The sequence below is a fragment of the Epinephelus fuscoguttatus genome, linkage group LG15 (genome assembly GCF_011397635.1).
Source record: "Epinephelus fuscoguttatus linkage group LG15, E.fuscoguttatus.final_Chr_v1".
Classification (NCBI taxonomy): domain Eukaryota; kingdom Metazoa; phylum Chordata; class Actinopteri; order Perciformes; family Serranidae; genus Epinephelus; species Epinephelus fuscoguttatus.
The window spans coordinates 5507502-5520221 of record NC_064766.1 but is presented as its reverse complement, the minus strand read 5'-3'; the positions used below and the strand labels follow the sequence as shown (position 1 = coordinate 5520221).

The 12720-nt window shown below is 41.0% G+C and overlaps 1 protein-coding gene across 2 annotated transcripts in view; it reads right to left on the bottom strand.

Annotated features, from left to right (window-relative positions):
* Nucleotides 1–1244: 1244 nt before the first annotated feature.
* Nucleotides 1245–12720, bottom strand: part of pdca (phosducin a) — a 16960-nt gene continuing 5484 nt past the window's right edge. Inside the window, exons 1-6 of one of the 2 annotated variants that reach the window (XM_049599198.1) lie at nucleotides 10569–10879; nucleotides 7727–7787; nucleotides 6952–7088; nucleotides 6187–6406; nucleotides 5884–5996; nucleotides 1245–1738 (exon numbers count right to left, since the gene is read on the bottom strand). In XM_049599198.1, coding sequence (XP_049455155.1) covers nucleotides 1550–1738; nucleotides 5884–5996; nucleotides 6187–6406; nucleotides 6952–7088; nucleotides 7727–7775 — 708 coding nt within the window. In that variant the 5' untranslated portion in view covers nucleotides 7776–7787; nucleotides 10569–10879 and the 3' untranslated portion in view covers nucleotides 1245–1549. Of the gene's footprint in view, nucleotides 1739–5883; nucleotides 5997–6186; nucleotides 6407–6951; nucleotides 7089–7726; nucleotides 7788–10568; nucleotides 10880–12720 lie in introns of those variants that run through there. The other variant, XM_049599197.1, reaches the window with a different exon arrangement.

The window sequence follows — 12720 nt, the reverse complement described above, 5'->3', positions numbered from 1 at the left end:
ATTTACACACAATGAATGGTTACCTACCTTTGAGGTAGTTATATGGCAGGCAGATCTGGTCAGATGGACCTATATTACATTCACACAACAGTGTATATTTAACAAATAAAAATAGAATTAGGGTTTAGTTACCTTGATTGGCTCATTGACTTAAATGAATACTTCACCCGCAAAATAACCAGTTGTATGTCAGTAAGTCACTGTGTAACACTGTGTAACCTTGAATTCATGTATGATCCTAAGATCAATCAATCAATGTCACATGAAATCATAAAATATGATTTCCATCAATTTGTATATGGTTCCATCAATTGTATATTCAAAACAGTGTAATAATAATTAATATATGGCTATGGTGGGTAGGTTTAGGATTAGGATTAGGCAGGGTCTTGGTTGAGGATCCTTGTGGCATGAGGGTAGCAGCTCTTCCTCAGTGCTGGACTGGTGTAACTCCTCCCTATCTCAATGGGGGGAATAGGCACTTATCCAGGTGGTTGGGATCTTTAGTGATTCTCCTGGCCTTATTTCTGCAGTGCCTGCTGTTAATATCCTTGAGGCTGGGTAGAGCAGCACCTATTGTGTATTTAGCTGAACAAACCACTCTTTGCAGGGCCTTGTGGTCGTGTTCAGTGCTGTTTCTGTACCAGGTAGTTAAGTTTGTCGGGATGCTCTTGATGCTGCAGGAGTAGAACTTCCTCAGAATTTGAGATGCCTGGAGTATTTGCAGGTGTCTTAGGTAAAACAAACTCTGCTTTGCCTTTGTCACCACTGAGTCAGTATGCAGCATCCAAATCAGGGTCTAGGTGGTGTGGACCCCAAGGTATTAAAGATATCCACCCTCTCCACTGAGGACCCATTGATGTTAAGGGGAGCGTAGTTCCTTTGCTGCTTCTTCCCAGTCTACTATCATCTCAATTTAACTTACATTCAAGTGTACGTTGTTGTCCTGACACCAGAGGTTCAGGTCCTCCACGTCTTTCATGAAGGCCTTTTCATTGTATTCTATTATCAGGCCCATTGCAGCTGTGTTGACAGCAAACTTGATGATGGTGTTGGAGTTGGAAGCAGCTTCATAGTCGTGAGTGTACTGGGGGTACAGCAGGGGGTACTCAAAATGCAGCCCTGGGGTGTACCATCAAGGTTTTTAAAGTCCAATTTACAATATTACACAGACACACACAGAGAGGGCACTTTGGTAAAGACATCTTTTATTGGAGAGCTATGATATGACTGTAAAGCGGTATTTCAACACAGACTCACACCATGTGGTTTACACCTAAGTGCTTCTAAATACAATCAGCATTCATGTGTGCTGGTGGATGCTTACTATTGTGTTTATCTGCACATGCAATATATAAGCTTATTTAACTTGTGTGTATGTGTCTTGACTGAAACACTGTCCCCACTGTTTTCCTCCAGTTTCCACATATTTTTTTCTCCTTTCCTTTGCCCATTTACTGTCATCTGCTTTTACCCACTCTTCCTCCACTACAATCCATTGTTTTCTCCCCTTCCATCAATAACCATCTTCTCCTCCTTCGCTGTCTTACTATTCCACGTCCCCTGTCTCATCCTCATCATCAGCACATGCTGTGAACTCCTTCTCAGGTAACAGGCCATATTCATTAAGAAACCCCTCTACATCCGTTGCGAAGAAGTCTTCATTGAAGTGTTTGGTAACAGCCAGAAAGTTACCCAGTAACTCACCAGCCTTGTACACCAGCAGGGCAGGAAGAACCTGGAAGGATATTAATGAGAATCAACATTTACCTGTAAGCTGTTTTTGGAGTTGATCATTTGATGCTGGTTTTAAAATAGTAATTAGCATCTTACAACAATATTAACTTTTTTCAGTCACAAGGTGTTTAAGTCAAGGCTACTCCAATCTCAGTAATATATTACAAATGCTACACCAACAATTTATTTTTTTAGCAGCCATTGCAGCCTCTAAGCAACCAAAGATTCAGCTATTTAGTGTTGCTGTCAAGCTTTCTATTCTAGCATGATGTTGTTTACAATAAGTGTCAGAACAATGGCTCCTTGATTTCACAAAAAAGAAAACAAGAGCAGGCTTTTCATTTTTAGCCGATAACCATCAGCTTGCTGACTGAAATGCCAACCTGTTGGTGACAGATTTTATCGGCTGCAGCCAGCTATATAATTAATGTTATTTTAGTGGCTGAGAAACAAAGACTTTGGCTGACTTTTAATGTTTCTGTCAATTATAATCTCAGTTCTTAACAGCAGTGTGACTACAAGCCTTATTACTAATTTGATGGAAATTATACTGCTAATTATACTGCTATTCTGCAACCCCATGTACCACAGTAAATTACTGTAATTTAATCAATTATAGAGTCCTGCAAGACTTTGTCCTAAAACGTGGACTTCAGATAGCATTTTAATGCTTCTGGCTCCCTCGTTTTGAAGTCTGTCGGTTTTCAAGTTTTGTTCAACAACATAAAATACTTCAGTAAATACCGTGCTCATGAACTTTTATGTGCATTTAAAAAGGCGATGTCTAACAAGCGCTTAAATGAGATTATTGAAGGTCATCACGGCAAACATGGCTTTACAGCCTTGTTGTCATGGTGACGTAGAAGTCGTGTGACTGTAGTTTGTTTATAGCCTAACATTAGCTTTTTACTTATGGGGATTGCATTTACGCTTTAACAATCATAAAAGTGGTGTTGATTTGTAAAGATTTAAGTATCATATACTTTTGTTTGCACAGAGCTTATTTTCTGCAATAATCCAAAATCCAAAAGAAGGATATTGTTGGCTTTATGTCTAGGGAACCAGAGCCCTGCTAACTTCCAGGTTGGCCAACAAAAAACAGTCATGCCTGCAGCACTCTATTACTCCAGTCTATTACCATCATCATTTTCCTACTAGGGATGCATAATATATGACGATATATAATGGGCCGATAATGGGACATTTTCGTGTTTGTGCCTTATTTCAATAATTTAAATTACTGCCAATAAAAAGCGCTGATAAGTCATACTGCTTTAATTTACTTAAGGGCAGCGTCTACACACCTGACATAAACACAGACAATAAAAAAAAAACAAAAAAAAACCAAACAAAACAACAACAACCGAAGCACACTGGCGAGAGGGCAAGATGTCTTTCACAGTTCCAGAGGAAGATAACAGGATTGCGCTGAGGATCAGGGGCCGTATTTATCAAGTGTCTTAGAGTGCCATTTTAGTCTTAAGTGCTGAGAATTTGTGAAATTTAGTCCTACTCTCAAACTTAAGAATAAAAGCTATTTATTAACCTTCTCAAGTCTAAGAATCACTCCTACTCCCCCAGATATTTAAGAGACCTCCAGAGGTGTCCTAAGTGGTTAGGAGTTGCCAGTAGAGGATGGTACTGAGGCGAGAGAGACGTGCGCGAACGTTCCGGGAGCGGAAGGATGTCCTGGCTTTGTTTGATGACGAGCAGCTGATCAAACGGTATCGTTTGGACAAAGCGGGTATTATTATTGTCACAGATTTAATAAGGGACGTCAGCTCATCAGTAACGTCACGCAGCAGAGCTTTCATGGCAGAATTAAAGGTCATCACAATGCTTCGATATCTTGCCACTGGAAAAATGCAACAGTGTAACGCTGATTATTTGGGGCCATCACAACCGTCAATTAGCAGAATTGTTATGGAAACAATAATGGCCCTTAATGCTCCTCACCTCGTCAGGCATTTCATTGACCCCGGTAATTCAACAGAAGCAAACTGCATTCATGCAAATAGCTGGCTTCCCTGGAGTGGTCGGTGCAATCGATGGCACACATATTAGGATCATCGCTCCAAGCGTTGACGAGAGCATTTATGTAAACAGGAAGATGGTACCACAGTATCAACACGCAAGTAGTGTTTGATGCAGACTACAACATCTTGGATGTGGTACCCAAGTGGCCTGGGTCCACCCATGACGCAAGGATCCTAAATGAAAGTGGCCTGAAGCAGCCGTTGGAGAGGCACATTGTGCCACCTGGGTGTCACCTAATTGGGAATAAGGGATATCCCTTACGCCGCTGGCTTCTTACCCCTTATCAGATGCCACAAGACTAAATGAACTATAACAGGTTAGCCCAACGAAATGCCTAATTGTTTTAAATTTAAAATGTTTAATTAAGTTTATAGAATATGGTTTAATAGGAGGGTTTATTCTCGTCACAGGGCCCACAAAAGCACAAGAAGTGTGGTGGAGGAGGAATTGGCCAGTGGAAGCGCAGATTCCACGTTCTGCATTCAGAAATACGGCACACTCCAGACAGTGTGCTGTATCATTATGGCATGTGCAATACTGCACAACATTTGTAAGGTGCGCAATGTCCCACTCCCACCAGCAGACGATGATGATGACGATGAGGGAGGAGATGGAGATGCGAGCGTCCCTAGCAACATCCATCCATCTGATAGTATCTTTTCTTCTCTCCAGTTTGGTTTTCTTTTTGATTCCATGTTGGTTTCAGCTTGGTGGACTGTGGCTGCAGTATACAGAGCCACTCAATTAACCGCACACAAGTTAGTTGCCTAATTAATGAATTGGAAAGATAAGGAAACATTTATTTTTGATTCATTGCCAATGTATTATTATATGTTTTGTATTATTTGTAGATTATTGTCAAAATATACACTCTCATTGTCCATTTAACTATTCACTGAGATATTTCTAAGATATTTATATATTCTTAGATAAGGGATTCCCTTCAGTGATTGGTCATTTCTATGGACTTGGAAGTGACGTCACCTAAAATTCCGTTTATGGCACACAGTACTGTCGTGATTCAGCTCTGAGACCGACACTTAAGATTCAGTCCTACACTTCACTAAAAGTATGAGTAGGATGCTTGATAACTAACTTTTAAGTGCAGCTTTCAGCGAAGAATTTTTTTTAGTCCTAAGTCGACTCTTAGCAGTGCTCTTAGGAGTCATTCTAAGAAGCCTGATAAATACAGGCCCTGATCTCCAACCACCCCGACACCCCACCAGTTCAACAAACTTCCTGCAGCCTTAAACAGGTTAGACACATTGTTGAAGTCTCCAGAGTGTTAGCACGAGTTAATTAGCAGCAGCGGTTTACATCCAACACCAAGCTTTTAAAAGGCTCAACTCTGTTGTTACAATACTCGCTAGCTATATGATGCTACAGTTAGTGACTATTTGTATCGTTACCTGACAACCCAGTGTGGAGCACGTCTATTTCTCTGGCTGTGTGTGTGTGACACAGCTGCTTGTTTGTCTGAGTGTAAATGTTTGAAGTAAATTCATAGCGCATCGCTATTCTACTTGGCAGGTGAAGGCTAGTCCATCGTGGGACAGTGAGACAGCATCTGGGTGTGTTTTTTTTTTTTTAAATGCAGCATGACAATATAAACATTTCATACAACATATAATGTGGACCTGCTGATGTGCATTCAAACTGTTCACATCAATCAGCTGTCACTATTTGTCTCTGTTAGTGGAGACTCCACTCTGCAGTGTAGTTTATACACTTTAGAGGTTAGATCGGGCCCAAAAAATTCAGCCCGACCCGGTCCAAGCCCGTGCACGTTATGTCCGGGACCGGCCCAGCCCGTCCAATTAACTGTAATTATGGGCCCGAGCCCAATTTAAGCCCGACATTTTTCAATAAGTTGGCTGTTACAATTGGACACACCGAGCGCGTTAGTGCCGCGGAAGTCCTGCGAGTGCTTGACTGTTCACACAGGCAGCACATTTCTCCTGCGCTCTCCGCACTGGTTAAACATCGACTCCACTCATCTGTTCCCGTCAGTACTTGTTTTTTCACTTCAACAGGTCATTTTAAACGTGGGTAAGTCCATATTTTCATCGTTTTTTTTAAATCTTTTTATATTTTCAACATTTTACTAACCTCTGGGGAGAAGCGCTCAGCAGCGCCTGTCGCCACAGCATCAATACGACAAAATTTAACGCTGGGATACTCTGAAGCCAGACAGTCCAGACATGAGTTCAAGTGTTCACACCCTGACAAAGGAGAAATAATGCATGCATAACCAAGAAAAAACAACACTTTAGTGACCTATCCCATGGGAATACATATAGACATTTCTGGAGTTGTGTAGCATGTTTAATGTAGTTGTAACATGAGTCAATGAGCTAAAACTTTAACACACAATTTAAAAAAAAACAAAAAACAAAAAAAAAAAACCCGAACCTTTGACACCATGTTGGTAGATGTGGACAACCACCAGGGTCAACCTATGTTCCTTCTCTATGACTTCCAGGAAGGCTTCTCCAGTCTCAAGCTCGTGGACTTCTTCAAATGTGGGGCCAAAGCTCAGGCGCTCATGCATTTCCTGCATACACTGTTTTCTGTAGCGTTTCAGGCAACGTTCATCATCTTCTTGGATCATTTCGTACTCTTGAACACTCATCTAGAGGTAAGGAAACAACTTTTGCATTACATTTAAACATATTTGTTTTTGTCCCAAGAATCCATGCCATGTTAGGTTGTTGTGTGTACTTTATGTTTTGATTTTTATAGTATCTGTCTTCCTGTGAATGTCCCTTAACTCACCTGTTTCCCATTTCCCTGATTACCTCTACAGTACAGTACAACATACTGGTCCACACTTGTCACTTGCAAGATTGTCTTTGCATTACGCTAGCTTTCCTGCAATCCTAATACCACTTGTCTAGACATCTGCCTGTTCCCTGTCAGTTCAGTCCACCTTCTGTAATTGATCTCTTGGTTTTGACCCTGCTTGAATACCAGAATAAATCTTGGACTTTGAAACTTAGCTGTGTTGAGACTTGTGCTTGTGGATTCTTGGCTGCTCTGTTTTTAACAGCTGCAGTCTGTACATATCTTTTTGTATCTTTGTGTATCTTTTGGCACATATCTGCGCAACTGTGGTAGAGTCTACTAACATCCTTTCATTGACTATAAAATCTGTCAAAGGTATGAGTTTCCATCCACCTTTCTGTTGAGTCTCTCCTTGTCATCCTCTCGGGGGCTCGACATTTGTCTAAGCAGCTCTCTCTTGCTTTGCGGGACAGTTGGATCAACACTGTCCAACTTAAACCTTCGCCAGTCATTTATTACACCTTTTGGACCTGTAGACACAAAGAAATACCCACAATAACATTAACATTACTTCATAAAGACATACTTAAGTATTTTGAATTTAGTAATGTCATGAAGTGCACAATGATTGATGCCTCAATTTAACTTTTTATAGAGATAAGACATTCACCTGTTCAGAATGGTACAACTGTTGTGATGATTCACAAAAACTATTCTATACTGGCTGAGGCTAGACTGCCATTTTAGCTATTCACATTGACTGTATCTTTCTGGGGCGGCACGGTGGTGTGGTGGTTAGCACTCTCGCCTCACAGCAAGAGGGTTGCCGGTTCGATCCCGGGCATGGGAGCCCTTCTGTGTGTAGTTTGCATGTTCTCCCTGTGTCAGCGTGGGTTCTCTCTGGGCACTCCGGCTTCCTCCCACAGTCCAAAGACATGCAGATTGGGGACTAGGTTAATTGATAACTCTAAATTGTCCGTAGGTGTGAATGTGAGCGTGAATGGTTGTTTGTCTCTATGTGTCAGCCCTGCGATAGTCTGGCAACCTGTCCAGGGTGTACCCTGCCTCTTGCCTGATGTCAGCTGGGATAGGCTCCAGCCCCCCCGTGACCCTCAAGAGGATGAAGCGGTTAGAAAATGAATGTATCTTTCTGATTTATGCCTCTGACCTGTGTGAATGGCAGGCAACTCCTCTTCTTCCTGGGTAGAGCCAGACATCCTGCAAGTAGTCTGCAATACAGACAACACACAATCTGGATAACCTGATCAGGCCCATACTGAGAGCAGGTGAGGTTTTGTGTCATTTGAAAACCATGTTACAAGTCCCACTCAACAACAACTCTTTACATGCCAGGTTAAAATAAATCAGAATGATGGATTATGTGTTTATTCTTTGGTAAACTGTGTGCTTATAGTGTGTGGAAGTCTACCACTTTTTAAAAAACTTAATTTCATTCTCCTATGCACTTGTCTTACAGGTGTGTGTTTGGTGTTAAATACTTTTTAGCTCAAAATTTAGCTCATAAATGATCCGCATGATATACAGATAATTTATGTTTGGTATAAAAAAAAAAAAAAAAAATCAACCAGCCACCCTCCGCCCCTGACAGTCCCTCCATAAGTAAAGAACAGTCCCTAAAGCTCGGCGAGGTTTGTGGAAATGTGAACAGCTCGTTTCTCCTCTGACACGCCACATACCTGTGTACCGCCATGGCTCGGTTGTCCAGGTACTACTGGGCAGTCATGACACCAATGAAAGAGGAAATTACTGGACCTGGAGTCGGACTTAGTCGGAGCCGGCTGGTTGGCCCTTATCTTGCGCTGCAGAGCACTATGAACCTCTGCCGTGTTCCTGTCTGTGACCCCTGTTCAACCCACAACCTCCAGGATTTGCATTTCCTTTCTGCTGCTGGTTGAAACGTGATAATAGGAAATGAGCAGTAGTCTAGAAAACTGGCGAGTTTTGTTGTTGTCGTTGTTGTTTTTTTTTTTTTTTTCTTCGAGGGTGCTTGTGCGCCCTCACATAGATTGCGCCCTGGGCGGTCGCCCACATTGCCCATAGCAAAAACCGTCCCTGGACACAGCTGGCAGAAATGGCTGAAGCACATAAAAAACCCACATGCAATTCAAAATTGGCGGGTGTGTGTTTTTGTTTTACATGCCAAACTCATTTTTTACCCGCCATTGGCACTTAGCGGGTGTTAATTTTACGCCCTGCTAGGTTGCCACTTGCAGCCATTTTGAGAAAGTGGCAACCAACTCTTGGCCTAGGATTGCCATCAGTGGCAAACAGTTTTTAAAATATATAAAGGGACAACAAACTGCAAAATATACAGCCTCAAATACATACATTTTTTAATATTTGTTGCTTTAGGAATATTTAAATATAGCGGTTTCAGTCAGAACCAAATCAACATGTGACAACCCTTCACGTGTTGGTGCGTTTACTCATGTGCGCAGAGGCAGTGGTTTTGGAGACAATGGTGAAGCAAATTAAGTTGTTTTAATGTGGGCTGAAAAGATTGACTAACCTGTCAACATCAAAAACGAAATGTGCAAATTGATGTAACTAAATAAGAACCAGATGAACCTGAACGATAAACAAAAAGGAAATCTATGAAGTCTTGGGAGGCTGCAAAGCATGTGCAACACATGTTAAATGTCAGATAAAACACAAACTACAAAGAATTTTGTTTGGTTAATGTAATACCGCTTTCACGCATTGTTTTAATGGCAAAATTTTATTATTAAGAGGACGTATAATAGCATAGTATTTGAATTATTCAAAATATAAAGTGACTAAAAATGGCAACCTCATTTTCAGTTCCAGCAACCAAAAGCTAATGATTGGTTGCCAGCCTGACACCAACTTTTAAAAGCTAGTGTTGAGCCCTGCATGGATCCATGCAATTGGAAACACTGTTGTCATGAGCATGTACTGTGAGCCAGGCTTAAGTTTACTTAGCAGATTATGCTGAGATTACCAGGAGTCTGATGTGCGCACATGCCTAGGACATCCGTATGTGCGTGTGTGTGATATGACATAATATGCTTGCTCGGCCTGTCAGTCTGTTTACCTTTTTGTAACCCCAAGTGTTCTTTTATATTTGCGATCCTGAAAACTGAAGATGAATCTCTTGTGACAGACTCAAGTTTTAGAGGAAAAAGGAGAGAATTTTACTTTGTTACTTAGTTTAGTTACTTTATTTGGGTTCCTTTAAATGTATAACCTCCAATTTTCTTCTGTCAAAGTAACCAAAATGTGGCATGAATGATTCCACTTAATTATAAATAAATCAACAGCAATTTTGACGTTGCGTATCAAGGAATACGTGACAGAATCACTTCTTCCCTGGAGACACCAGTAAAAGCCGGACAGAAAGCTATTGTGCTGATACAGCTGAGCTGTCGATGACAACAGGGTCCTAATCGACACTACGTCAGTCATAAAACTGATAATACCCTTTAGTCTGAGGCAGCTAATTCCTTCATGTTATCAAAGCAATACATTTCTTGCATGGTGACATTAACTCAAAAGCAGTTTAGCAAGTGGACTTTAACCCTAAATGGTTTTAAACATGGCATGACTAAAGTAAAAACACTATAACATATGCATATGCATGAACAAACGATTTGACTAAAGCAATTGGATATGTAAGCATATATAAATGGATGTAAGCATATATATATATATATGTGTGTGTGTGTGTGTGTGTGTGTGTGTGTGTGGCTATGTGCTGCTTCTGGGAAAAAAAACATTTCTGGGCGATCAAGGTTAATTTAAGGTGATGTGGTGTTGAAGTAGCACTACAAGAATAAATATATACAGTATATATATCTTAATGCGAATTTGTTGCAAATTGACCATGACTAACAGTGGTATATATATAAAACTCAATTTCTAACATAAGTATTTCAGTGTAGAAAAACTATACCTGCAGCTTCAGAACTCAGAGGAATTTATGTCAAATATCTGCATGGTACCTAACTAAAGCAGCAAGAAATTCCTACCTTTACGTCTTGAGTGAGAACTGCTGTCTGTCACCTTATGCGTTTGTTCAATCTTTTTCGTATTTTTTTTAATCTTCTGTCAAACTACGCATTCACTGAGTAGTGTGTCCACGTATAGAGGACTGACAGGAGAGAGGGAAACACAAGTTAGGAAAGGGTGGGGAGAGAGATGAGGGAATAAGCTTAATCTTCATTGTCATCCTCTTCATCACTGTAATGTGATGTTGTCTAATATGATTATATGTGATACCAGGCTCAGTGTTATGGACTTATAATGGCAAAGTAGACAAGAAAGAGATTTTTTTTTTTTTTTTTTTAACTCAAATTGGTTTTCTTCTTGCCATTTATTTTTTTGACAAGGCTTATCCTATCGACAATGGAAGTAAATGGGCTTGGGATGTATTCTGTTTTTCATATGGACCCATTAGCATTTGCCAGTGCCCACAGCAGTAGGCGCAGTGGGTGGGCAAGGTCATCATTCATTTTCATCCTCCTGCTTTCAACCCCTTGGATCATGTGGCGGAATAGGTTTCTATCTGGCTTCAGAACCACATCTTGTGCTTTCTTTCCATGAGCTGTTTTTGTGAGTTCTGTGAATTTCACATACCTTATCATACCTTGTTTGCCTAAATACCTGGTAGGCCTCTTCTCCTATCTCAAGAAATTGCTGGTCACATCAGTTGAAGCCATGGTGCCAGTGCAGAGGCCAACCAGATCAGTCTCAGCGGGGGACATAGAATTCAGCCAGTTATTACCAGGGCTCCAGACTAACTTTTTTTTTTTTTTTTTTTTTAAATTAAGTCTGTCTTGCATTCTTCTGTTGTTTTTATATTACTAATTACAGGGGTGATAGCAAAAAAATATATTTTTGGACTTATTTGATGAAGGATTGAACAGAATTTTCAGCACAGTATTATTACACACAATATTATTTTTCCACAATAAGGTTCTGTTGAATTCACATCGGAAAACTAATTCTATATCTAGAACAGGGCTTGACGCTAGCTTTTTTCCCAAGGAGCACATGTGTTCCTAAGTTGAAAAAGTAAGAAACTTTAGGGGCACAATGTAAATTGGTCAAATAATGTGTTTTCTGTAATAAACGTGATGCAAATAGACATTTACAAGCAAAATTATTTAATGAATTTGTATACAAAATGTACAGAAAGGTAAAATCATCAAGTTTTGAAAAAGTATTGCAATTTAATTTTGTCTTTAATGTTATTATCTTATATATATTATCTTTGCAATATGATTATCTTATATAATGTTATTACTATCCTAAAACATTCTCCAGGTCCTCTGAAACTCTGCAGAACTTAAGCCTCTTTCACACAGAGCGCGATTTTCGTGGTGCCCACCGCAGGGTAGGGTGCAGAGCAAGCGGAGAGCAAGGCGCGCAAGACAGGATTTGGGGTACAGGCTCGTTCAGGAGCTACAGCTCCATGGTGACCGCTTCCGGGTCTACTTCAGGCTCTTCTCTGCTATTGGACGTGCTGAGGTGTCGTCACAGCGCGTTGCGGTGAAATTAAAAAATTTTCAAGTGCAGGCTGGCGGTGCACAGACACCGCGGCATAAGCTCGGCAGCAGAGCGGTGCGCTCTTGCGCCGCGGTAGCACATACACAATGAATGGGTTCGTTGCCGGAGGTGAAAAGGGCTTTATTTCCACCCTGCCCAGCAGCGGTACCGTGGCAAATGGTCCCTAACTGCAGGGAGAACAGAGGCTTCACTGGAGTTCCGCAGCTTTTCCCGGTCCTCGTCTCCGCTACACTTTGACTTATTTCCACCCAGCCGACAGCCTGGCCGTGGAGAACGGTCCCTAACTGCGGGGAGAATGGAGCAGGCTTCCCCGTAGGTCAGCCGCTTCCTCCACACTTTGACTTATTGACTTATTTCCACGCTGCCGACAGTGGGACTATGTTCACTGTTTCGACAGTGGGACTTATATTCATTGTGCCGACAGTGGCTTGGAAAACCGCCCATAACTGTGTCACATAACGGGGAAGAGGGAAAGTCATTAAGGCTACCACAGGACATGAAAACGGATATTGATTCACTTTTTAAACAATATGCACCATTTATTTTGAAATACAATTAAACAATTAAAGTGCAACGGTGAACAGAAGATAATACTGTAGTTCTAAATTGCAA